At 40.9% G+C, this 27,387-nt stretch overlaps 1 protein-coding gene across 4 annotated transcripts in view; it reads right to left on the bottom strand.

Annotated features, from left to right (window-relative positions):
- RBKS (ribokinase) overlaps positions 1–27,387 on the bottom strand; it is a 91,398-nt gene that overhangs the window by 29,444 nt on the left and 34,567 nt on the right. For all 4 annotated transcript variants that reach the window (XM_055326957.1, XM_055326956.1, XM_055326954.1 and 1 more), the window contains 3 exons: positions 26,199–26,363; positions 17,442–17,533; positions 10,839–11,027 (listed from right to left, as the gene is read on the bottom strand). In XM_055326957.1, the coding sequence (XP_055182932.1) occupies positions 10,839–11,027; positions 17,442–17,533; positions 26,199–26,363 (446 nt within the window). The remainder of the gene's footprint in view (positions 1–10,838; positions 11,028–17,441; positions 17,534–26,198; positions 26,364–27,387) is intronic.

Here is a 27,387-nt window from a genome sequence, read left to right on the forward strand (position 1 = left end):
AGAAGGGACTGCAGGTAGGCAGACTGCCACAATATCAAGAGGCAGAGTGGTGTGGCAGGGAGTACTTGGATATAGGCGTTAGACAGACAGAGCTGCAATCAATCCCTGGCTCTGCCAACCTGCCTGCTGTGTGACTGGGCAGGTGGTTTGTCTTTGGGAACATTATTTTCCTTCTGTCTAGGGTGGGCATTATCCTCACCTTGCAGGGTTGTTCTACACATAGGGGGTCCAGCACAAAGCCCAGCACAACATGATGCCCGGCTTTTCCACATTAGCCTCATGTTCCCAAGAAGCTATAAGAATCATGGAATGTCAGAGGTTGAAGATACCTCAGAGATGACCCACTCCAGAAACGTCATGTTTGGATGCACAGCCTGAGCCCAAGCATAATGAGTCCTTTGCCCAAAGAAGCCTGCTAGTTAATGGCTAAATCAGGGTTTGACCTTAGGACATCAACTGGCCTTACCTACTGGGACCCATGATTACAGTGAAGCCAGAAGCAATACTCTCAAGACATTCACCAAAAAGGTGACTTAGGCTGATCCTGTTATTTCACTTAGGATTATTGTCTCCTCACAAAACAGCAGTATTTGCTTTTCAGTGTTTGCTTTTCAGTATTTGCTTTAAGTCACTTCTGAAGTATGCTCATTTGCTTTCCTATGTGTATTTGGGCCACCATATAAAAACCACTAGCTGGGTGGCTTATACAACAGAAATTTATTTCTTATAGTTCTGGAGGCTGGAAGTCCAAGATCAAGATGCTCACAAGGCAGGTTTCATTCTAAGGCCTTTTTCCTGGCTTGCCATCTTGCTGTATGCTCTGACCTCTTTGAGCCTACACAGAGTGAGCTCTCTGGTGTCTCTTCCGGTAAGAACAGTAGTCCTATGGCTATATCCTTATGACCTCATTTAACCTTAATTACCTCCTTACTTCAACATACAAAGTTTGGAGGGGACACACTTCAGGCCAAAGGATTGTGTTACGTATGTCCCTCCATCCCTCATGAGCCATTCCATTCAGGTCTGTTTCAAATGGGAAGTATATGGATGATGAAGTATGTGAACTATTAAGTACCCAAACATGAGGTACCACCTATGGCCTGGCTCTTTTTTTTTTTTTTTTTTTTTTTTAGATAGTGAGAGACAGAGAGCACAAGCATGGAGAGGAGCAGAGGAAGAGGGAGAAGCGGATTCTTTGCTGAGTAGGGAGCCCAGGCAGGGCTTGATCCCAGGACCCTGAGATTATGACCTGAGCCGAAGGCAGACGCTCACCTGACCGAGCCACCCAGGCACTCCATGTCCTGGCCCTTTTTACAATTCCTTCAGGTCATCAACTAATAGAGCCTGAGAAATGGGACAAAGGCAAAGTCTGGAATGTTCAATATATTATTAATTGTGGGAATGAGGGTTGAAGAGATTAAGATATGTAAACTGACCTATTCAGAAAGAAAACTTGACCATGAGTAAAGCTTCTCTGAAGATCTGCCATGCATATGAGTGATGAACAGAAACAGTGCAGCTTTGACATTTATTCTGTTATTTCTAAGGAAAACTGTATAAAATAATATATTTTTGAGGGAAATTGTTTCTTTAGGAAGATTAAGGAAAAAAAAATCCTGTCAAAAGTGTGTAGTGAAATATCTAGACCTAAAGAGGTCTGGGTCTAAAGGCAATACAGATCTATTTCTTTGGTATCAGGTGTCCATTCATTCAGAAGTCGTCTTAAGTCAAAGGGCTACTCATCCTACTTATATAGAGATTTTGGAATGCTTGAGAGATTCTTTATGAAACCAAGAGTGCGGGCAGCCCCAGTGGTGCAGCGGTTTAGCACCACCTGCAGCCCGGGGCGTGATCCTGGAGACCTGGGATCGAGTCCCACGTCAGGCTCCCTGCATGGAGCCTGCTTCTGCCTCTGACTCTCTCTCTCTCTCTCTCTGTGTGTGTGTGTCTCTATGAATAAATAAATAATCTTTAAAAAAAAAGAAAAGAAAAGAAACCAAGAGTGCACTTGGCCAATTACTGGCTCCTTTGTGAAGATACTGCTCAGCATACTCTTTGAGAAATATCACCTCTCTTGTTAGATGTGGCTCCAAATAGTTTTTTGCTCTGTCCCAAATCATATATCCTCCCAATTTCAAAGTAATACATGAAATAATAAATGAAATACTAAAGAAATTCAGAAGAATATGGAGTAGAATGTATAAGCCCTCCTTTATGACACCTGCCTCCTATCTCCTTCCCATGAGCAATGATCATAATGGTTTGGTGGGTTTTTTCCCCCAGATTTTTAAAATGTGCTTTTATTTATGGATAGCTAGAGTTATTTTTTTTTAATAAATAGCACCATTACTATTATAATTTGAAGTTCTTGGGTGGCCCGGGTGGCTCAGTGGTTTAGCGCCACCTTCGGTCCAGGGCCTGACCCTGGAGACCCGGAATCGAGTCCCACGTCGGGCTTCCTGTATGGAGCTTCTCCCTCTGCCTGTGTATCTTCTTCTCTCTCTCTCTGTGTCTCTCATTAATAAATAAATAAAATCTTAAAAAAAGACTAATTTCTTCTACTGATGATTACGTAAATATGTCTGATCAATTTTTGATTATTACAAACAAAGCTGGAATATTCTTTCAGAAATATTTGTATATATGGAAGGAGGGTTGGGGGATGGGGTAACTGGGTGATGGGCACTAAGGAGGGCACTTGATGGCGTGAGCACTGGGTGTTATATGTTGGCAAACTGAATTTAAATAAAATATTTTAAAAAACAAAAAGATAATCAGCCTTCAGAAAAAATATTTGTATATATGAACATTTCTGTAGGATAGATTCTTAGAAGATTTACTGGGTCAAAGGGAAAGCATATTTAAAAAATTGTCAAATTTTTAACTGTCAAATTCCCCTCTGAAAACATGGTAAAATTTACACTCCCATCAGAATTATATGATAGCGTGTGCTTCCAGTGTATTTGGACTTTGACATTATCAGTCTTTAATTTTGCTGAACTGATAAGCATTTAAAGGGGGGGAATCTCACTGTGATTTTCATTTGTATATTCTTGATTTCTTGTAAGGTTGAACATGATCACATTTATTTTCTGATTTCTTCTTCAGTGAATTGCCCATTTACTAGAGAAATGGTTGATCTTTTTGAGTAGTAGAGGCTTCCCCTAACTATACATGTTAATCTCTGCTGGGGCAAATATTCAAATTTTCTGTTAACAGATATTCAAAAGTGTGTGAATGGGTCTGGAAAAAAATATGGAAGGATTTGTACTAAGAGGATAATGGTGGATGGGGTACCTGGCTGGCTTGAGCCAGTGGTGTATATGACTCATGATCTTGGGTTGCAGGTTTGAGTCCCACACTGAGTGCAGAGACTACTTAAAATCTTTAAAAGGATAACGATGGTTACATCTAAGTGGCAGACTCATGGGTATTTTATTTTCGTCTTTATCCTCTTCTGTGTTGTCTGTTTTTTTCTCCTCTTGAGAACTATGTATTAATTTTATGAGTGGATAGGAAAAAAAAAAAACCAGTAGGCTGATAAATAGGGCAAAGATGGTCTCAAGGCTATTCTAAAAGATAATTTTCCAAGATGCTTTGAGTGGTGACAGTATCAGTAGATACTTAATTTTCCTGAGGTCAAAATGTAGAGGAAATGACAGTTACTTCTTGGATCATAAATTGATATGGCAGTTAAAGTTAGCCTTATTATTTTATATTTACCTCTTCAGCACCCAAGATTCTATCATTCTTTACCCACAGTATTTTCCTCTCCCAACCCCTTTTCAAGTCCTGGCAATCAACAGTGAGGGGAGCTCAAATGATATCTTGGCTACAATCTAAGTTCCTGGACAGAACTGTGCAAAGGCTCTTTTCAAGGACAGAGTGGAGTATGAGCTACAAAGACCCCTTAGAAACCCTACCAATTATTAACAAATGCAAAGAACGTATGTATTCATCAGAAAGAAAGAGTGGTTTGCTGGGGAAGCACATTTTAAGGAGCGTTACAGAGACTAACATTGGCAGTGTCTGTGTAAGAAACTGAGGAGTGAAGAGAAAAAAAAACAACTGAGGAGTGTTTAGTCCTCTCAGTGAGACCATGGCTAAGTAGGAAACACCTCAGTTTGCCCGAATTTAGACACACCTCTTAAGAGCTCTAAATTCATGGGTTCTAGTGGCATCCAGCAATAGTAACTTGCCCTTCCACTTGCAAGGGGGAGGGAGCAGGAAGAGGATGTAGGTTGGGGGGGAAAAGTCATACCAAGATGGGAACATGGCCCTTTGAATCTGGGTTTCCAAAGGCTGACCTGTCATTCTGAATGGTGCCTCAGAGGTAGATCAATGGGAGCCAGTACTCAAGAACAGCCTGGATGGCTGAAGGCCAGATCCAAGGATATGGGGAATATGCTAAGGAGAAGTTACCTTGGAAAACTGGAGGTAACCCATCAGTCATAGCAATCACTGTACTTTCATGAGCGCTTCCATGCCAACTTTAAAAGAAACTATCCCCACATCCTATTGGGGCAATTTCTAGTTCAGGGCTGACTCTCCAAGCCCTGAGTTATCTGTTGGGGTCATCCATGCAGCTGGCTGACATTGCCTAGTGCCTCAACCAGCAGCTGCAAATACTACAGGACTCAAATATAATGGATAGAAAAAAAGGGGAATCAAAAGGAGGTAAGAGAATCCCTATGCCTCTGGCTTTTGATCACTGTCAGCTTGTGTGTATACCCTGAATTATGATGATTTATTATAAGGTGAGTGATTCTAGGGAAGATGGCTTTAGTCTATGGGTTGAGTTCTTAAAATCAGAGTAAGAATGCAGATTCTCGGATTTCACCATTTACATGTAGAAAAGCAATTTCTATGTCAAGAGTTTTATGTAGCTTGTAGGCCATGGATAACCAACATTATATCACACTAGAACGATAACCCAAAATATTACCATGTTTAAATGTGTGTGACTCTTGACTACTGAGTGATTATTTAGTGCAATGAACACAAGAAGGCAAAGCTCCCCTAACCTTCAGCGTGGAGGACAGCACTGAGAACACGAGGGCCGTGGCATTTTGAGGCTGAGATACCCTCTAACATAGAGAGGTCAAAGAAGAAACACATCTGTCATGTCTCCTAACCTCAGCTGAGGACATCTGTACTACCACCACCATCTCACTGGCATACAATGGGAAAAATGGATATAAAAATAGAAGTGATACAGCCAACTATTAACACGGAGGTAGGGTGAATAGAGCACTGCACTAAGTGGGAAATGGCTCCTTGTAGGGCAGGCTGCCTGTCTCAAGGGGACAATGTGAACCAACTAAAGGTGTTTCCACCATCCATGCCATCCCCGATTGATTGATTGATTGATTGGATTTTGGCCAGCTCGGTCGAAGTGTGATTGACAAAAATTGTATACGTTTGGGTTGTACAACATGATTTTTTTTTTTAAGGTGTGCATTGTTGAGGGATTAGGAGGAGGAGAAAAGTGAGGTAATAAATCTCTGGAGAGCAAGTAATGCCCTCCTGACAGAAAAGTGAAGGAGCCCATTTGTTCAGGAGAAAATGGCTCCCTGGGAGCTCTTCACCTCACCCTGTGAATTATCTGCTCTTTATTAAGACTTATGAAGAGGCTGAACAGTTGTGTGCAGAACAGGCAAGGATTTTCATAATGACAGTGCAGGATGAGAGGACAAGATAGCATAAGAGGCTGAGGGAGATTCTACACCCAGAAAATAACTACTCTTGTTTCCTGTGTCACCTCCGCTCCACTGGGGGGACGTTGAGAGCCCATTGAGTAGATTCAGTGGAGCAATGAAGTGGAAAATTCTTTATCACAAGAGTATCTGCTCATTGGTGAAGTGCCTATATGGATCTTTGTATTACTATTGTCTGACCTTTGTTTTCTAAATTGATATAATTCACATATCATAAAACTCAGCCTTTAGAAGTGTACAATTCAGTGGTTTTCAGTATATCCACAAGGTTGTGCACCTATCACCAGCATCTAACTCTAGAACACTCTCCCTACCCCAGAAGGGAATCCTGTACCCATCAGCAGTCACTCTCTCTTCCCCCTCTTCCCAGCTGCTGGCAGCTATCAATAGACTTTCTGCTCCTATAGATTTACCTTCTCTGGACATATCCTCTACATGGAAGCATATAATATGTGGCCTTTTATGTTTGTCTTCTTTTTAAAAAGATTTTATTTATTTATCTGATAGAGAGAGAGAGAGAGAGAGAGAGAGCAGGAGCGGAGGGGCAGAGGGAGAAGGAGAGAGGATTTCAAGCAAATTCCATGCTGGGCTTGGAGCGTTACACGGGGCTCGATCCCAGGACCCTGACATCATGACCTGAGCTAAAACCAAGAGTCGGATGGTTAACTGACTGCACCACCCAGGCACCCCTATGTTTGTCTTCTTTCCCTTAGTATAATACTGTCTTAGATGTTCATCTATGCTGCAGCCTGTATCAGTACTCCATTTAATGGCTGAATAATATTCTATTATATGTATGTGCCATAATTTGTTTATCCAATCATCTGTTGTTGAAAGTCAGGTTGTTTCCAATTTGGGGCTGTGAGGACTAACGCTGCTATAAATCTTTGTGTATAAATTTTTGTGTGTTTCTATTTCTCCTGGGTGTATACTTAGAAGTAGAATTGCTGGGTCCTATTGTTAACTCTAAATTTAACTTTTTGAAGCACTTCCAGACTGTTTTCAAAGCATTTCCGTTTTCCCTTTCTACCAGCATTAAGGCTTCTGATTTCTTCATATCCTAGTTACACCTTGTTATCATCTGTTTTTTATTCCAGCCATTCTAGTGGGTATCAAGTGATATCCCACAATGTTTCGTCATTTCAGAAAAAAAATCAAATCCATCCATATATATAGTGTAAAAATACAAGTCTTAAAGAGTAAATGTCCCATCTCTTTCCAGAACCATTTCCATGAGGCAAATACTTTAAATTCCTTTAGCGATTTCTTCTGGTATTTATCTTCTCTTCCTGATAATATACTTCTACTGCTGTTTCTTAAGATCAGTTTCTGACACTGGGACACCTGTACCCCGATGTTTATAGCAGCAATGTCCACAATAGTCAAACTGTGGAAGGAGCCTCGGTGTCCATCGAAAGATGAATGGATAAAGATGTGGTCTATGTATACACTGGAATATTCCTCAGCCATTAGAAATGACAAATACCCACCATTTGCTTCAACGTGGATGGAACTGGAGGGTATTATGCTGAGTGAAATAAGTCAATCGGAGAAGGACAAACATTATATGGTCTCATTCATTTGGGGAATATAAATAATAGTGAAAGGGAATAGAAGGGAAGGGAGAAGAAATGGGTAGGAAATATCAGAAAGGGAGACAGAACATGAAGACTCCTAACTCTGGGAAACGAATTAGGGGTGGTGGAAGGGGAGGAGGGCGGGGGGTGGGAGTGAATGGGTGACGGGCACTGAGGGGGGCACTTGATGGGATGAGCACTGGGTGTTATTCTGTATGTTGGCAAATTGAACACCAATAAAAAATAAATTTATTATTTAAAAAAAAAGATAGTTTCTGATACTCTCTCTTGACTTCCAACCCTGGAGGATAGGCATTCAGCTCTCTTCTCTTCTTCCAGGTGCACAGAGACACACACTCACTTTATCTTCCATCTTCTAAACAGGATTACAATCTCCATTTTTGGTTAAATCAATAATTGGCACTTGCACTGTTATGACTGCATATTCATAGCCGTGTGAAAGGCAATTATATTTACTTAATCATACTTTAACCCTCAGACTGCAGATGACATAGAACAAAAAATTTGCCTGTTTTTCATTGCCACAGTTTTCTGCATCTTAGTTACTACTGTATCTTCAAACTTTGCAAGAAAACTAAGAATCTCTGGGCATACTCAAACACATGGATATTCCACTGTTTCTTTCTTTGTCCTTTCCTGTTTTTGTTTTTGTCTCTGGGAGAGATCCTCCAGGGCTCTCCACTCCTGCTCTCACCAGGATGGCCCGGTTATGGGCTTGCTGCATCGCTGGGGCCCTGGGACTCCCCTTCATTGTCCTCGACTTCTCTCCTTGGTGGCCTTGCCTGATTCCTAAATCCCGTGTTTCCTGCTGTCTTAGTTTTATCCCTCAGTTTACAACAGCATATCTCCAGTAGCTTCTTTAGTCCTCCATTCCTGCCTTCGTTTGTGTTAAACAGATATTTTTAAGTGTACCACTATAATTCCTTTGTTGCTTTCAGGGTTTTTTTGTTTGTTTTGTTTTAGTTCTTTTTTAGTGATCACATTGGTGATTCCAGTGAACACCTACCTTAGAACAATGTAGTTTAGATGAATACCAACTTCGTTTTGATAGCATCCAGGGTGGAAGTGAGTAGTTGTGACAGAGCGTGTATATATATAAGGCCTGTAAAGCCTAAAACTTGACTGTCTGGCCCTTGATGGCGAACACTCGTTGATCCCAATCCGGTGCCCTCATCTTTGTGATCCCATTCTCTGCTTCCCGCCTCCAAGCATTAGTAATCATTTCTTCTCTGAGCTCTCACTGTGTTTCCCCTTTCCTGAAACCCAAACATTAACTGCACATGCTAAGAAGGCAAATAAAAGGGCATAACAATGTGTGAGAACCTCCCTGTACATATCGCTGTGTTTAAGATAGATGCTCAAGGCACAGTCCATCATGATCTATGAAATCCAGTTCTTCAACATGAAACGGCTCTGAGGATAATGACTACTGAGTCAAATCTGAGGATTTCCAAGGCTGGCTTCCTCATCACTTGGTCCCATGCCCTGGTAGTGCATTTTCACACACTTGTTCTGTGGTGAGCAGGGCTTGTTTTTGTCTGACCAGCTTCCACTTCCCATCCTCTGAGAAGAGTTCTTTGATTTTTATGTGATATCCAGGGGTGGGGACATGACATGAGGTACCATGTAGGCAGGTGGCTGCCAGAACCACTCCTTGGAGGGAATCTGCTTGAGCTCAAAGTCCAGCACAAGGCAGACAGAGAACAGGGAGAGAGTGAGCAAGCCCCTGGGACGTGGCTTCGCCTCTGTGCTCGGCCCTGCCTTTGGACCTTCCACATAGGTGCACCAAATCAATCCCTGTTTCTGTGGAGGCCCCTCTGATTTGTGCTTTGGTGCTTATGTACCACAGACACAGACATTGGAAGCAGAGGCTGAGTCTTTCTTGGGGAGATATGTAGGCCCGACATCTTCACAAAGACCCTTCATTTTTTAAGTGTATTTTTTGCTCATCATATGCATTTTATTTTAAGTAAGTTTTATGCCCAATGTGGGCCTTGAACTCATGAGCCTGAAATCGAGTCACATGCTCTGACTGAGCTGGCCAGGCAACCCCCCTAGGACCCTTCATTTTTAGCAAAGGAGAGTAAACTCTTCTGCTCTTGTTCAGGACCTGGATAGTTTTACTCTAATGCAGGGTCGATTTGAGAACTAAGAAGGAACCTCTCAAATTCAGGTGACTGCTTGACAGAACAGAAAAACACTAATGGTTTCTAAAATGACTCAGTATGAAGAAGATGACAACATCAAGTACAGTTTATCAAATACCCGATCACGCACACTGTGAAAGGCAGTCAGGGTGTAATTTCAGGTTATAAAAGCATTCCTTGTACTAATCTGTTTTTCAAAGCATATTCGCACCCATGACTTCATCAGATTCTCTTTGGTTCCTTTCTGATACGTGACCCACATTTTCAAGTATTTTCTAAGCATAAAACCAAAGTATATTTTATAAATAATTATATACTAACTTCTTATAAATAAGAATCTTAAAATGTTTATTCTTCTTCAGCTCTAGTTTTGCATCTCTGACACTTATTTACTTTGCTAGTCAGCTCTTCTCTTTTTTTAAATTAAAAAAAAAAAACAAACTTTTAAAGTAGGCTCCACACCCAATGAGGAGCCCAATGCGGGGCTTGAACTCATGATCCTGAGCTGAGATCAAGGTCAGCCACTTTAGCTGCTGAGCCACCCAGGCATCTCCCCATCTCTTCTCCATTGTAGGCCACAAGCAATTTTTATTTTCCCGGTTTTAGAGGGACCCTGAGCTTCTTTTTCTAATCTGTTTCCTTTCTACTCCATTCTGGGCTGTGACTTATCCACTTAACCTGCTTATCCTTAATGCAGCACCTTACGCAAGAAGTGTCTGGAGTCCACAGGCCGAGTTTTGAACCCCTATCTCTGTTACAACCTAGCATTATGGTCCTCAGCAAGTTTCTAAATCTGTAAAACGAGGACAGTAACTTGCATCTCATAATTGTAAAGATTATATGAGACGTATACAAAAGAGACACAGCAAGCATGCAGTAAATGTTAGCTGTTATTGTCTGTTGACTAAAATAATGATTTCTGCCAACCCGTGCACTTGTTCTCTCCACACGAGAGGCTTATAAGAACCAGCGATTGCTATATCATCTAAAATCTAAGCCCCATGAGACAGAAATTTTGTCTTGTTCATCACTAAAGCCCCAGCACCTAATAGATGACTGGCACATAACAGGTAGTCAGTACATATTTATTGAATGAATCAGTGATTGAGTATAGGTAATACAGGTATTCTGCTATTGCTACTCCAATTTTATGGATGAAGAAACTGAGGCTCAGAGAGGTTAACTGACTTGTATAAATTCCCCCCGTTGGTTAAGGAATGATCAAGAGCTAGTCCTCCTGCCTGGTTTTTCTTCTATTCTATTGTATCACTTCCTCAGGCCCTTATCTTATGATCCAAAAATTCAGGTGCAGAATCTTTGTTACCAAACGATGATTTTCAAGGAGGCAGAGGTAATTTTGAAATTTTAAAACCTACCGTGGTATCCACAGGCTTAACTTTCTCAGTGGGAATGTGCTTTGGGACAGGTTCTGTCTGTGACAGCATCACACATCCTTCAGCACCTAAGGTGACGATGACCACGTGGCAGCCCCTCTCCATGAGCACCAGCGCAGCCTTCCCAGCATCTGCAGGGCTGCCGACTGCCAGGCCAGTTAGGATCTCAGCCTGGAATACATAAAAGTGAAAGGAAAAAGCAGTGAGAAAAGTGACCTTGGTCCTCTTCCAGATTAGATCTGTTCTTCTAGAAAACATTTCCCTTCTTTTGCATAACAACCAATGCCATCAGGAGCTTTGATGCACATTGGCTCAAGAAAAGAAATAACCCAACAACGACAACAAAAATTAGCTCTCAAGGACACTCTTGGGACAACTGGGGAAATTTGAACGTGGCCCTGGATGTTAGATGACAGTATATCATTATTGATAATTTTCTTAAGTGTGAGAATGGTATTGTGGCTCCTCTCAGGAGACACACACTGAAATATTTAGGGGTCAGGTATCATGTTATTTGCAACTTACTCTGAAACGATTCAAGAAAAACAAAAGGAAATACACACGGGGAGAGAGAAAGCAAAACGGCAAATGTTAACAACCATTTGGGCGGACAGTCTATGGCTATCTGTTGTATTGCTCTTTCAGCTTTTCTGTGTGTATGTGTGATGATTTTCATCAAGAATTAGGGAGAACGCAGGCAGCCCAGGTGGCTCAGCGGTTTAGCACCTGCCTTCAGCCGGGGACGTGATCCTGGAGACCCAGGATCGAGTCCCATGTCAGGCTCCCTGCATGGAGCCTGCCTGTCTCTCTCTCCTCTAGCCCCAGGTGGGCGCAGCGATGGGGGAATATATAGGGGTATTAGAGGTATGTGAGGCATTGACTGTCTATTTTAATTATCTTCTAGATATATATATATCTTGACGGGTGCTCTGCTGTCTTCTGATGAGCATACACAATCTCTCTAAAGCTCCATTATATATCATATAGGAGGGCAGGCTCTCTTGAGGGCTATCAGTGCGTCCATCCGAACCGACATTGTATATAAATCAATGGCTGGTATGGATGTGGGTGGTAGGTGGGCCGTTGTATTGGAATGATCTGTTGACACAATCTTGCACACACACATAAGGGGGGGTTGGCTTCTCTTAGTCTAGTCACACGGCCCACTTGGGATATTATACACACACACAATGGGGGGCGTGTGATGTGTGTGTGGAGGGAGTGGAAGTTGATGGTAGAAAATGTAGGATGCAGTTTGATTGATGGAGGGGAGAGGTCATGTTATGTATGAGTTCGATCTAGTTTTGGGTAAGTAGAAAATTGATATTATTGGAGGTAGATAGGAGGTGGGGGTTAGTTATATTAATAATGGGATAGAAATGTTGGTATATAGAGGAAGGTGGTAAAAAAGAATGAAAAGTGATGAAGAGTTGATGAGGTAAAGAGTGGAGTTAGTGAGATTTTGGTAGGTATTGTGTTGGTGTGTGTGGGGGGTAAATTTTTGGGGTGTAATTTGGGAGGGAGGGAAAGTGGGAGAAGTTTTTTTGGAAGGGGGCAGGAAGTGAAGTAGAGTTTCATAAAATTGTAATGAATTGAATGTTGATAAAATTGATGGGAAGGGAGGAAAAATATAAAATGTCATTAACTTGACCATGTGTCCTTCCTGAACCATCTTTTCCACAGACCCTTTCTGTCTGCGTTGGCTATGCCTTGAGGCCACCTTCTATTTTCTTTTCATAAGTTTTTCACTGATCTTCATTACTGAGATCACTTACATCTGTTGAGTTAGATGGTATATTTGCAGAAACATGGAATTCTTGTGGTTTCTAAAAACCTGTTAAAAACTATTCTTTTATGAAAAGTTCCTAAATGTAAAAAAGTAATACACCCATGTACCTACCACCTGCTTTTAATAAATCTTAATGTGTTATTTTATTTGCTTCAGATGTTTCTCTTTAAAGAAGGTGAATCATGCCTTCCATAGATACTATTTAGCAATGTGCCTCTTCCCTTAACTTAATTTCATTTGTGTTGATATGTGTAGCTCTACTTCTGTTTAACTGCACAGTTCCATATAGTACAGATATATTACAAATATACTACAGTTTAAAAAGATCTATTCTCCTTTTCATGGACACAAATTTTTCCATTTTCCCCTTTTACAATCAGTGAAGTATTGGATATTCTTATCATGTATATGTTATCTGTCTTTTTTCCCCTCTGGCTGTTTAAGAATATTTTTGTCTATACTTTTCACTCTATGCAGTTCCATTAAAATGCATGTTAGGAGGGAGTTTTATCTATTTATCTCAGGTGATACTTTTTTAAAAAAGATTTTATTTATTTATTTGAGAGAGTGTAACAGGGAGCAAGAGAGAGCATGAGTAGGAGTGGGGGGGGGAGGATCAGAGGGAGGAGAAGCAGACTCCACATTGAGGGGGGAGCCTGATGTGGGACTCGATCCCAGGACCCTGATATCATGGCTCAGATCCCAGGACCCTGATATCATGACCTGAGCCAAAAAGAGAGTCGGACACCCAATGGATTGAGTCTACCATGAAACCACTGCAGAGGCAGGATCAGCCTAGTGGGAACCAAAGTGTGGGATTCCCCAACTCAGAGAGAGCAACATGAGCCTGCAAATGAGGAAGCATAATGCTCAAAAGTTATCCAACAACATCAATAGTCTTGGATGAATTTTCCCAAGACAAAATTCAAATAATGAAACAATGCCAAGAAAGACTTTAAAATAAGTATGATTGAGATTCTCATTCATTAAAAAAGGAGATGAAGACTCCTAACTCTGGGAAGCGAACTGGGGGTGGTGGAAGGGAGGAGGGCAGGGGGTGGGGGTGAATGGGTGACGGGCACTGAGGGGGGCACTTGACGGGATGAGCACTGGGTGTTATTCTGTATGTCGGCAAATTGAACACCAATAAAAAAATAAATTTATTATTAAAAAAAGGAGAAAGTAAGTGTGAAAGAGAAACAATTGAAGCAATGATATGTGAATATAAAAACCAATCAATTAGAAATCTTGGAAATGAAAAGACACCTTTGAAATGTTTCTATTATTACACTCATTAGGAAAAAAAAACCCACTCACTAGAAGATAAACATTAGAATAGAATGAAGAATTAGTGAATTGAAAGAGAATCTTGATCAGTTCACCTACAGTGAAAAACTCAATTCACCTAGAATGTATCACAGAAATAATTTTTTTAATATTAAAAAGAAATTTAGAGAAATGAAATAGCTCAAGCAATTCTAACATACATCTAGTTGGAGTGAAAGAAGAGAAAGGAGGGAATTAGAGAGAAACAATATTAGAAGAACTGTAAGGTGTTATCAAGAACTGAAGAAAGGCATGGGTCCTCAGATCAAAAGTAGATTAAAAGTACCACCCCTGCCTTTTCAGTGGTTTCATAGTAGCATCTGTTAGGCCCCTGAGGGTCTCTAAACCAGAGCCAAGTTTTATATCAGCAACATGGAGTTCCTGTTCTGCTGTTATTGGCGATATTGCCAATCTAGTCACATTCCTGGTTACCAGGTTAGCAGTTGGCCTGATTCCTTCTTGATCACAGGCAGTACCTCTGTCCTGTCTCCACAGCTTGGTAGCTTTACATAATGCTGTAGTCTGGGTAGCAGGCTGAGCAGCTTCCTCTACTTTTTTTGGTTAGCAGGGGAGTCTCAGCCTAGCATCTCTGGGTTCCAGCAGTGGCCACTGCTCCAGGCTCCCATGAGGGGCACATTTTTAGTGCCTATTACCCATTGGAGGTCCCTACCACCTATACCTGCTTCTAGCACACTCAGGGCTGAATGCTCTAGGATTCTGTTCCCTTTCTGATCTGTGGAGTTATCTTGTTTCTGAGCTTGTATCTTTTCATTGTCTCTTTGTGTATTTATTTATCAATGGTTTGTCTGTTAGCAGAGAGAGGTTTTTTTTTTTTTTCCTTAAAGAGAAAGCGAACAGGGTGGTGGGAGGGGAGAGGGTGTGAGAGAATCTTACGAAGCCTCTACACCCAGCACGGAGCCCGATGTGCAGCTTGATCTCATGATCCTGAGATCATGATCTGTTCCAAAATCAAGAGTTGGATGCCTAACCAACTAAGCCCCCCAGGTGCCCCAAGAGAGAGTATCTTAAAGCATGAATTTACATTATTATCCTTTTTAGAAGTCATCCATAGAATCTTAATTAAGCTTTTAAAGTTTTTCTTTTTTCCACTGAGTGTCTGAGATCAACTTTCCTAAAGACCAAAGTTTGTTCATTTGCTCATTAAAAAGCATTTACTAGGTGCCAACTATGTGCCAGGTCAATATAACAGAGTTACATAATTTCCAAAAATAATTCTATCAATATATATCACACTATAAATGCTCTTTTCACACTGTGACAAGGACAATCTTGTATTGAAACAAGGGGTGCAAGGGTAGACTTTCCTGCCTCAGTCAATAGAATGGACCAGAAGAGATACTGTGTAACTTCGAAAGTGATGTCATAAAAGGCAACATGTCTTCTGCCTGGTTCCCTCTCTCTCATCCTCTGGATACTGTGTCTTGGAACCCAGCTTCCATTGTGAGGAAGCCCAGGTCCCAAGGAGAGGTCCTGTGTAAGTGTTAAGTGTTCTGGCCAAAGGCCAGCATCAACTAGCAAGCATGGGAGTGAAGCATGATTCCTGCTCTCCACCCTGAGTCTTCTAGGCCCCACACATCATGGAGACAGACAAGCCATGCTGTGCCCTCTCTCAATTCCTGATGGACAGAAACTGTACAGGACACGAAATAATTATAGTAGTCCCCCCTTATCCACAGTTTCACTCTCCTTGGTGTCACTTATTCGTGGTCAACTGCTGTCAGGAAAGTAGGTAATCTTCCTCCTGTCATATCGTCAGAAGGTTAATAGTAGCCTACTTGCTGTGTCTCAAGCCTGTGTCACTCACCTCACTTCATCTCATCATATAGGCATTTATCACCTCACATCATCACAAGAGGAAGACAGGTGAGTACAGGATAGTGAGATATTTTGAGAGAGAGAGAGAGAGACCACATTCATAAAACTTTCATGACAATATATTGTTAAAATTGCTTTATTATTAGTTATTATTGTTAACCTCTTCTGTGCCTTCTTCATTACTTAAACTTTGTCAAAGGTATGTATGCATAGGAATAAAACATAATATTTATCGGGTTCAGTACTATCTGTGGTTTCTGGCATCCACTGGGGGTCTTGGAACTATTCCCCATGATAAAGGGGGATTACTATATTGTAAGCCCTGAAATCTGGGGGTAATTTATTATGCAACAGTAGATAACTATACAATTAGGATTACCCATTAGGGATACAACAGTGAATAAGACAGATGTCCCTAGCCTCACAGGACTAGTAATTCAGTGGAGAAGATAGAAGTATTGAATAAGTAATTTGAGCTGTGATGAGTGTTTGAAGAATAAATATAGTGCTCTCCAAGTATGCAGCAGGGAAATTTAAGCCAGTTGGCAGTGGAAAGTAATCAAACTTCTTATTGTGCAATAGCTACTATTTCCCACAATCCCTTTTTCCTAGCACAAGGCCTGGCTATGGTGGTTGCTCAAAAATATTGCATAACCTGTTGTGATTTGTTAAAATTAGTTTCCTTGTGGCAGTCTTCTTTTTTGTTTACTTCATGTTCTGAGAGATAAAATTAACAAAAAGGCAGGTCGGGAAATCCTGGAAACATTCATGCAGCCTTCTTGAACCACATGGACAATTACTATTATAATTCTTTAATTACTAACTTTCTCTCTCTACATGTTGTATTGTATAATAATATGTCCTTCTTCCCAGTGTGGAGAGCAAGCTCTGGTCTAAAATGATCTGGCCTATAAAAAGGAGGAATACTGAAATTTTCTTCCTAAAATGCTTCAGAATAGATGGCACCATCTGAACATATTGATCAGTATTTTATGCAAATCTATACATTATGATCCTCAGGTGGTCTGAGAGGGCCCTCTCCTAACAGAGTGGCCCCTGAGGTCCTTCCTGTGGTATCAACAGGGAGCCTAAGTCTGTACACCCATGCAGTCCCAGGGTCTTCACAAGAAAATGTAGCAAATGCTCCAGGGGTCGTATCTTAATTAGGGTTGTTAGGCCAGCTGAACTTGAATTTCAGATAAATAACAAATCATTCTATAGCACAAGTACATTTAATATACCACTTGTTGTTTATACGAAATTCAAATTTAACAGGGCATTCTGGATTTTTTTTTTGCTAAATCTAGCAACTCTAGTACTAATTAGTCCACAGAATGTAGAACAATTTAAAAAGAAAACAAACCACCAATAGCGTGAAGGCAGGGAGGGAACTAAAAATAACTGAGGTTTGATAAATGCCAGATTATGGAGATGACTCAGGAAATCCCCCCCCCCCCCCCCCAGAACTCACTAATTTCCTTTTCTCCACACCCTAGTTGTCTGACAATTGTTTTCAATGGGCCCAAGAATTTACATGCAATCAAACTGAAGTGGTTAGTACTGCCTCTTTGCTTCATCCACTTGCATGAAAGTCTTTGGCTTCTTCTGGAGGGAGCAAAACCTTCCATCCTTACCTCAGTTTCATTGCAGCAGAACACATCTGAAAGCGTGTAGAAGCGAGGGTCCAGGTCAGCAATAGCAGGAGCTGGATTGAACAATGTTTTCACTGTAAAGAATGGAAAGGGGGGTTCAGCGATCATTTTTTAACATGGTGCACTTATAGATAGTAAGGGAAATCCCATGTGCAGCATTTTCCCCATTAGATGACAAATTGACTTAGAAAAGTCTGAAATCTCAATCTCTGTGGTGACCTAGTCCCAGCCCCTTTTTATTTCCATTTGCTCCCGTTTTCACTTTACAACATTTCAACTTCAAGGGCAAGCAACAGTATCACAACCAAGGTGATTACAAAGTTATGTCAAAGGGCAACATTAAATTTTAAATGCTGTGACATGAAAGGACATGTATGGATGTGAACATTCAGGCTGGTGAAAATTTTTGTTCATAAATCCATTTTCCAGGAAAAAAAAAGAGATATTTGGAAAGAAGTAATGAAGAGATAAAAGAAATTTCCTGGTAAGAACAGGAAGTAGGAAGTTCATTTACATATGTAGGTTTTGTACACCTATGCATGTCTTCCAAATATATCACAATTACTCATGCAAACATGTACTTTTTTTTTTTAAGATTTCATTTTTAAGTAATCTCTACACCCAAGGTGGGGCCCAAACCCACAATCCCTAGACAAAGAGTCCCATGCTCCACCAACTGAACCAGTCAGGCTCCCCAAATATACACTTTTCACAGAAGCTTACATTCTTGGCTTCTATGAGCAACCTGGAAACATAAAGAAAGCTTGAGAATGGAGGATAAATTCGATCTGAGGCTGAAAGCTAGCTCAGACTACAAACCTATAAGAGAAGGATGGATGGGGATAGCAGACAGGGAAAATGAGAATGTCATAGCATTACAGTGTTAGAAGAATATTTACATTTTTCAGAGGAGGAAAGTGAGCTTCAGTGAGGTCTAAGGTCATACACTGGGACACAGTTAAGCTGGGTCCCTACCTGGCGTCCTCCAGCTTAAAGTCCAGTGTTTGGGGGATCCCTGGGTGGCTCAGCGGTTTATCGCCTGCCTTCAGCCCAGGGTGTGATCCTGGAGTCACGGGATCAAGTCCCGTGTCTGGCTCCCTGCATGGAGCCTGTTTCTCCCTCTGCCTGTGTCTCTGCCTCTCTCTCTCTCTCTCTCTCTCATGAATAAATAAATTAAAAATCTTAAAAAAAAAAAAAAAGTCCAGTATTGGTCATCTCTAGGCCAGGACTCTGTTTATAGCAGTGCAAACCTTCATCCCCATTTATAGAATTTTAAAACAATGTTTGATGTGGAATTTTGAAAATATATATATATACATTTTAAAGTCTTTAGAGATTACATTCACAGGAAGCTCCCTCTTTGTCAAAACACTTACTTATCCACCAGAGGATCCAACTAGATTGGTTGGTCTTCTTTTCCTCTACCCAGGTCCACTGACTTATGTGTTTAGCGACTCCAATCTACTATGGACCCACAGAGTAAAATCTTCTACCTGCAATTCTCAGAGACCCTTCCAGGACAGTGGCTCACAAACTTAGCTGCACATCAGCATCACTAGGAGACCTCATAATGTTGTGCCCGAGATTGCAAATCCGAGAAACCACCAAGGAGCCGACACCGATGCAAACGCATGAGGGTTTATTTACAAGCTTGGGTCCAAGTGTACCCGACACAGCGGAGCAGGGACTTGGACCCCGAGATTAAGAGGGGTAGCAGCTTTATAGGGGCCAGTGGCCCATGGGATACGCAGAAAGTTGCGCAGTCATGTCGGTCCACACGCAGGTGGCCAATTGAATTACATCTTACCCTATAGTATCCATTTGAGCTGGCCTATTACTTTGGTCAGAATTGGCACGCAGTTTTGGCGGGCACAAGGCAGGGTTACATTGTTATGAGCCGATTTCCGATTAGGGTGTGCCCAGCGGCTTGACTAGGGTGGGGCAGCGCCTTAAGCAATAAGCAGGTCATGTGGGGGTGATACAGGAGGTGGCAGGTGGCAGCACAAAATGGAGTTAGTCCTGCTCTGCTTGTCCAGGGGTAGGGGATTTTTGTTAAATTTCCTGGGTCCCACAATTAAAGTGCATGACTTTTAGGCTCCACCTCAAATCTGATTAGAATCTCTTGGGAAAATGCACACATTGATGAGTTGTCCATGTGGCTTTTCCACAGCTGTCACAGCACTGATCCATTCCACATTCTTGGGTAGATGCTTATCAGCACATGGCTAATGGAAACTGTCCACTACTGCCTGGTGAGGCTAGCTAGTTTGCTTCTACACCTTCCTTGGTCTTAACATTTTGGTTTGGTTAGTGGATCTTGTCCAGTGGTTTACAGGCTAATGCTATTCTCACATTTTCATTATTTTAGAATCTAGAATGTCCATCCACAAAAATTCTATGGTATATTTTTGGCTGCTCATATTTTTGTACAGGTCATTGTGCAGCTTAAATTAGAAGCTGGGTGTAAAAGCCCTCTGTAAACTGTAGAGTGTTGTACAAGTGTAAGGGATTATTACTGTTATTATATTGTCCTTCACACACAGCCCAACACCCCCGCCTGTCCACCCATCTCTTTTGCCTTCTGTTGGAATTCATAGCCTGGCAACAGTCTCTCATTGGTCTTCCCGTTTCTGCAAGGTCTTAGAGATGTCAATTATGTGTAAAGGCCCTCCATGCCCAGCATTCCAACACACCCATTTACTTTTTACAGTTCCAGAACAAATATATTGCTCCCTGTTTTCCTCAAACGGTGAAATGAAAAAGCATTGCTCATGTATTGTGATCTCCAATCTGCACGCAAAGGCATTTGAGCACAGGGTAGAGCAAGCTACCCGTATGGAACAATAGCATTAAGCTACTCTTATTAAAGTTCCATTTTATCTCAAAAGAGCCCTGATCTGGCAATTCCTTTTCCAAATCTCTCCCACAGAAACACATAGGCATGCAAAGTGATGCTCAGCTAGTTTTTAACAGAAAAAAATAAAAAATAAAAAGAAACCTAAACTTCTACCAGACAGGATTGGTTAGGAAAAAAATAGCTCTAAAAGAATACTCTGCTGCTGTTAAAAAGAATGAAGGAGATCTCTGTTTTGTCACAGAAAATTTTCTATAATTTATATGTGAAAAAAAGGAAGTTTTTCTTTTTTTAAGATTATATGTATTTATTCATGAGAGACACAAGAAAAGAGAGAGAGAGAGAGATTGAGAGAGAGAGGCAGAGACACAGGCAGAGGGAGAAGCAGGTCCCATGCAGGGAGCCCAATGTGGGACCGAATCCCAGGACCCCAGGATCAAGCCCTGGGCTAAAGGCAGGCGCTAAACCAGAGCCATCCAGGGATCCCAAAAAGAAAGTTTTGTAATAAAATCTTTAGTATGACTCCTCCTTTTTTAATAAAGCAAAACATAATTGTATGTGTATTTACATTTATACACTTGGACAGAAGAGAAAAAAGTCTGAGAGGTTATTCACTAAACTAATAAGGATTAATTCCAAAGGGTGATGGGAATAAATCTGACCAGAGATTACCTGGTGTACACCAGGCAAAGACATCATTCTTAAAAGATGTGTAATATCTTACAGCAAAAATCAAGTCCATTGTGAATGAAATGATATACTGTTTGGCTGGTGCTTCAGAATATAACCCAAGGTTGCAGTGGGAGGGTGTGGGGAGTAGTCAGGGTATAAATGCAACAGGATTGGCCATGTGTTGAGAATTATTGAAGCTAGGTGATAGTATATATGGGTTTACCATACTAGTCTCTGTATGTCCACATATATTTGAGATTTTCCACAATAAAAATAAATTTTATTTTTATTTTTTAAAAGTTGTATCTATTTGACAGAGAGAGAGAGAGAGATAGCACAAACAGGGGGAGAAGCAGAGGGAGAGGGAGAAGCAGACTCCTCAGTGAGCAGGGATCCAACACAGGGCTTGATCCCATGACCCTGGGATCACGACCTAAGCCAAAGACAGATGTTTAACCAACTGAGCCACGCAGGCGCCCCTAAATACAAATTTTAAAGAAACAACTACACTGAATTTTAAGCAATAGAATTGCTGGAACGAGAAATCCTACAATTTAATTTGACCATAAATATTGTATAAAAGTCAATAAACTCAAGACACCTGGGTGGCTCAGCAGTTGAGCATCTGCCTTCAGTTCAGCAAGATCTAAGAATCGAGTCCAGCATCAGGCTCTCTGCAGGGAATCTGCTTCTCCCTCTGCCTATGTCTCTGTCTCTCTCTGTGTGTTTCTCATGAATAAATAAATCAATCTAAAAAAAATGAATCAAATCTTATCTGCTTATTTCCCTATTGAAGGAAAGCATTTTGACCAATGCTGGATGGTAATAGGCTGGATACCTAGGCTTAGAGTCTGACTAGTAAAAAAAGTTAGGGGAAAAATGAAAATGCCATAAAGCAAGGACTCTTCTTTGGCTCATGCTACCAAAAATAAACATAAATACTTTACCATGGTGAAAAAAATGTGAAGAATGAGTAGATGTGGTTAATCAAAGAAGAATGCACATTTGCAATAGATAAGGTGGGGAAAATGATGCCATCCTGGAACCACGTAAAACTAGAGACACAAGATGTACCATGGAGTAGTGTGGAGCTGCAGAGGGCACTGACCACACTCGACATAATCATTATTCATTACAACATAAGGTGGGCTAAACTCCTGGTTGTCTTAACAGCATGCCAAAGGCTGGCACAAGAATGTCAGTGAGGAGCTGCATAGGTACAGAGCCAGGAGAATGAGGTGGAAGCTCTTTTTTTTTTTTTTTTTTTTTTTTTAGGTTTTATTTACTTATGAGAGATGCAGAGAGATGCAGAGAGAGGCAGAGACATGAGCAGAGGAAGAGGCCGGCTCCCTTCGGGGAGAGAAGCCTGATGTGGGACTTGATCCCAGGGGTCCTGGGATCACCACCTGAGCTAAAGGCATATGTTCAACTGCTGAGTCACCCAGGCATCCTGAGGTGGAAGCTCTTACCAGTCTCACCATGGAGGGCATGAACTGGACAGTTGAGAAGGCCATAATAACTTAGCTCAGAGAAATAGGAAGAAAGTCACCCTAAGTAAAGAAACTGTGGAAAGGCTGGGGTAACCAAAACGCTGGCTTGGCAGTCTCCCTCTGGGGGTTGTTTCCTGTGAGTTGAGCAGCGGAAACACTCAACACTTGGGCTATGTGCTGGACAACGTCACTGTGAAAGTCAAGGTGGCCAGCCAAGAAGTTTGGTTTGACAAATAGAAAAGGACTCAAGTGTCATTAAAAGATATTTTGTGTCCTACCTAGAATTTGATCTTGGCGATCTTACAATCTCAATTATTTATAATTGTTCCAGTAATGTTCCATTTGCTTTGAAATGGATATAAAGACCAGACCCGACATGCATAATTTCATCACGAGCAGCTGCAGCACCAGCTCTGCTGTGGGCCTGCCTCACAGCATCATGACCTAGAGAGGAGGGGGCCACTGAGGGCCACTGGTGCTGTCCATTTAAAACCAATGCTTTCCTTTAGGTGAAGACAAAACAGAGTTCTGACACCATATATTCAGAGATGGGGGATGGGGGGAGGTGTCGGTTTCCTCTGTATTTTTAACAACTATATATAATCCAGTCATACTATGTATGTGCTTAATTCAGATAAAGAAGCTGTGATAATAAACCCAGAGAGGAGGAGGAGGAGGAAGAGGAGGATTATTTTACCTCCTTTCTTGTAGGTGGAATATTGCTGATTAGCACATAGGTAGTCTCACGGGGCAATGGACAGGACACGAGGTGCTCAACGTATCTCTAAGCTTTGCCTGCTCTGCTCTGTGACCAGTCCATTCATATATCCTGACAGTAAACAGCTGCAAGAGCTCTTGGACCAGTACTGTTTCACAGAGGCCTAGAACCAAGAACTGACTTATTTGCATGCGGTCCCCTATTTACTAAGGGATGGATTCTGTATTCAAACCCAAACTTCATGACTGTATTCAAACCCAAACTTCATGACCAGTGCTTCCTTCATTGTATCACTCTTCTCTGACGTGAGAATGAAAACACATTAAATTCACACACACACACACACACACACTCATGGTTATAGAGAGTCTAAGCTGCTTCTGGCTGCTTCACCACGTGAAGACCAGCTGAATTCTGGTCAGAGGAGTCCATGTGCATGTATTTTATGGGAGCAGGTAAGAGATGCATCGCAGAAAGTAGTCTAGTGTCTCTGAGATGTGAGCTTCAAAAACACTCAAAGCTTAGGCTACGTGTTGAACAATATTACAGTTTATGGGTTTTACTTTTCTCCATCAAGGCTCAGTTCCTTGGAATCAATGGGGTGTGGTAATATTTAAGGTGTGTTCTAGGACACAGAACTTGGGTCTTGGCATCTGAAATCTGGGTTTCTACACTGACCTTGGGTAATTACTTACATTTTCCTAGTGTATCTTCTCGCCTTCATTTTGGGAGAATGATGCCTGCCATATCTTTGTCATGAGGTTTTTCAAAGGTCAAATATATATGAAAGTACGTGGAATTAATACTTAGACATGCTGGCTCTTAGTAAAAATGTGGAATTGGCTAGTGCTAGTTTACCATCACTACGCCTGCCCATTCCCTTCCCCCTCCTTTTTTTTTTTTTTTTTTAATGGTAGGCTTGAACTCATGACCCTGAGATCATGACCTGATGATCATGATTCTGAGCTGAGCTCAAGAATCGGACCCTTAACTGACTGGGGCACCCTGGCACCCCATACCACTGCCCATTCCTGATGCCCTAGGTCATCTAGCTCTAGCCTAGCAGAGCTGGCTAGCAGGTGATGGAGGAAGCATTTTTGGACTCCACCCAAATGACAGCCCCAAGGTCAGGCTGTCTGCCCATTGGGATAATTCTAGCTCACCTGTGAAAGATATTCAACTGTGGTGGCTTTACCTTTCTCTCCTCCACAAGCTGAGTAGTTAACCTGAAACTAGACTAAGACAAAGGGAAGAGTGATCTCTGAGAAGCAAGGGAGTGTAGGAAAAGCAATTACAAGAGACTATGCCCCAACCTGTAAAAGGAAAGACAGGAGCATGAATGAAGTGTCATGTTGTATTCACATTGCTCAATTCAGATGAACACGGTGTAGGCAATGCTCACCATAAGCATTAGACTCTATCTGTGACACCCTGAGAAAATGTAACCAAATGGGTTTTTGGCTTACTTAGAATTCTTTCTGACAGCTTTGAGTCCATTAAAAATACATTAAATGTCAATGAGAATTTACCACAGCACGTTGTTTTGCCAAGAGGAAAATTTGTTAAATCTGGACATACATTTAAAAATTCTCTACAAAATCATTTCAAGTAACTTACTTTCCATTTATTGCTTTGTAGAACGCTGGAGATTTGGGGAGAAACCACTTATACAAACACACACACACACACACATACATTTACTGTTCTTTTTCTTCTCTTTTTTAGTTTTGTATATTGATGAGAAAGTTTTATGTGGAAAATTCAAAGTGGTTCTCTCTCTTAAGTCACAGAATTACGGCTGCAGTATCAAGAGGAAGCCATTGTTTTAGAATGGCTACGATCTATTTTGATTTTTTTCGATGCTGAGATCAGGATATTATCCTAATTTAAATTTCAAGAGAGAAGTGAAAAGGAGAAGAAATGAAGAAATTTGGGATTCGTTTAGATATATTACATCATGCTCAGCATCATATTTTATTTTGTTTCATTCTTAGAACAATTCTATAGGGGAGTATTTCTATATGCTCTTAACAAACAAGGCTTAGAAAAACTGGATCATTCTAGAAACACCTCAAAGCTAAAAAAGGAATGGAAACGGAATTCTAACTCGGAAGATGCTTTGCCCACCAGTCAATGGTGAACAAGAAGTAAACACAAAGAAACTCTTTGGATTTTTAAAGAGTTTGTGATTTGCTGGGGGTAGAAGCAGAGAGTGAGCAGGAGGGCAGACGAGTCAACATTAGCCACATGTTGATAATTGTTGACACTGGGTGAAAGGTTTCGTTAGGCAATTCTACCTGCCTTTGTGTGTTTGAAAATTTTCAAAATTGAAGGTCAAAAACCAACTAACTGCTCAAAGGACATTGACAACATAGAAAATATTACACGTAAATAATCTTTTCTGGTTTATCGAACAGAGATGGAGTTTTACAAAAAAAGAGAAAGAGCTAATCTTTAATTCCTAGAGACACTTATCAAAATAGACCTACCAGGGCAGTCATTGTACATGACATGAAACTTGACCTCTGCTTCTACTTTTGGGCTATGGGCTGTTTCTGAGGTTCTAGTCACTACTTGTATCATCTCCGCGAACTAGATAGAAGATTTATATTGTGGGGTATCAGTAGTGCTACTCAGGTTATTTTTTACCCTGTTTGTAAACTTTCCTAGCTACAAGAAGATCGTGAATCTCACAGGTGGAAGAAAGGATATTTTACTACAGGGAAAGTATTGCTTTGCTTAACTTAAAAGGCTACCTTTTATTAAATTAACAGTGATAAAAGCTTTTCTAGGGGGGCACCTGGGTTAGGTGTCTGCCTTTGGCTCAGGTCATGATCCCAGGTCCTGGGATCAAGTCCTACACTGGGCTCTCTGCTCAGCGGGGAGTCTGCTTCTCCCTCTCCCTCTCCCTCCTGCTCGTGCTCTTTCTCTCTCTGTCAAATAAATAAAATCTTTAGGAAAAAAAAAAAGCTTTTCTAGGAAGAATAACAAATAGGTAAAATCACCTCCATTGCTGTGGGCCATTGTCAGGGCTTCCAAAGATGTTTCTGGAGTTATTTCTAACTGGCAGATCATGACTTTGGCTTTGTTAATGGTCGTAGCTGCTTTCTTCAGGTCTTCAGTATTCAAAAGTAAATTTGCTCCAGCCACTATAATGATGATATTCTGGCCTATAAAGATTTTCCACATATTTATATTAAAAAACAAACAAGGCTAAGTAATGATATTCTGCAATGTTACAATCACTCTTCCAAAGTCATCATGCTAGATGTATTATAAGTATTAATTTTGACATTTTTAGGTGATTCAGGTGAAATTCTACATTCCTACTGTATCTTCTTTTATGATACCCCTGCTCTGTAAAACTGATATTATTCTGACAATTTTGAGTAAAATCTAAAAAATAATTCCCCTATCAGTATTCTTATATACAAAGAATACTAGCTGGGAAGAGATATATAACATACTTTAAAATGGTTGGTACAAGGCATCTGGTAAAGATTCCGAATCCTAAATGACAGATGTCATAAGGATACATATGGACAGGAGTGTACTTTCCCAACATTAAAAACTAAGGCTCTGTGGTATGCAGTCAGTTCATGTGTGTACCCTAGAGTATTCTGAAAATCAAAACATATTTTATAATATCTAACAGATGGGAAATTGTGTTAGATAACCTAAGGTCGAGAGAGAGAGATCTGACCTATGCTGTACCAGATCAAACAGAAGCAGGAGTAAAGAATCTTACATACTTATCACTTGGACCTACTCTCTACAATACCACCTAAAAGGGGAAGGATTAGGGGTGCATTTTATCTGTTAGGTGAACTCTTAAGAGCTGTGCTGTCCAATATGAGAGTCATGAGTTCAGGCCACACGTGATTGTTAGCACTTGAGATGTGTCTGGTGTCTCACATCTTAAGTGAGATGTGCTTCAATTGTACAACACACAGCAGATTTTAAAGACTGAGTACAAAAAAAAAAGAAGGTAAAATATCTCATTAGTCTTTAAGTACATTTTGATTACATGTTGAAAAGATGATATTTTAGATATATTGGGTTAAGTAAGTATATTAAGATTAATTTTACCTGTTTCTTTTTACTTTTTAAAATGTGGCTAATGGAAAATTTAAAATTATGTATGTGGCTTGCATTGTATTTCTTTTGGACAGCACTGATCTAGAGGGACAAGTT

The sequence above is a fragment of the Nyctereutes procyonoides genome, unplaced genomic scaffold, assembly GCF_905146905.1.
Source record: "Nyctereutes procyonoides isolate TBG_1078 unplaced genomic scaffold, NYPRO_anot_genome, whole genome shotgun sequence".
NCBI lineage: Eukaryota > Metazoa > Chordata > Mammalia > Carnivora > Canidae > Nyctereutes > Nyctereutes procyonoides.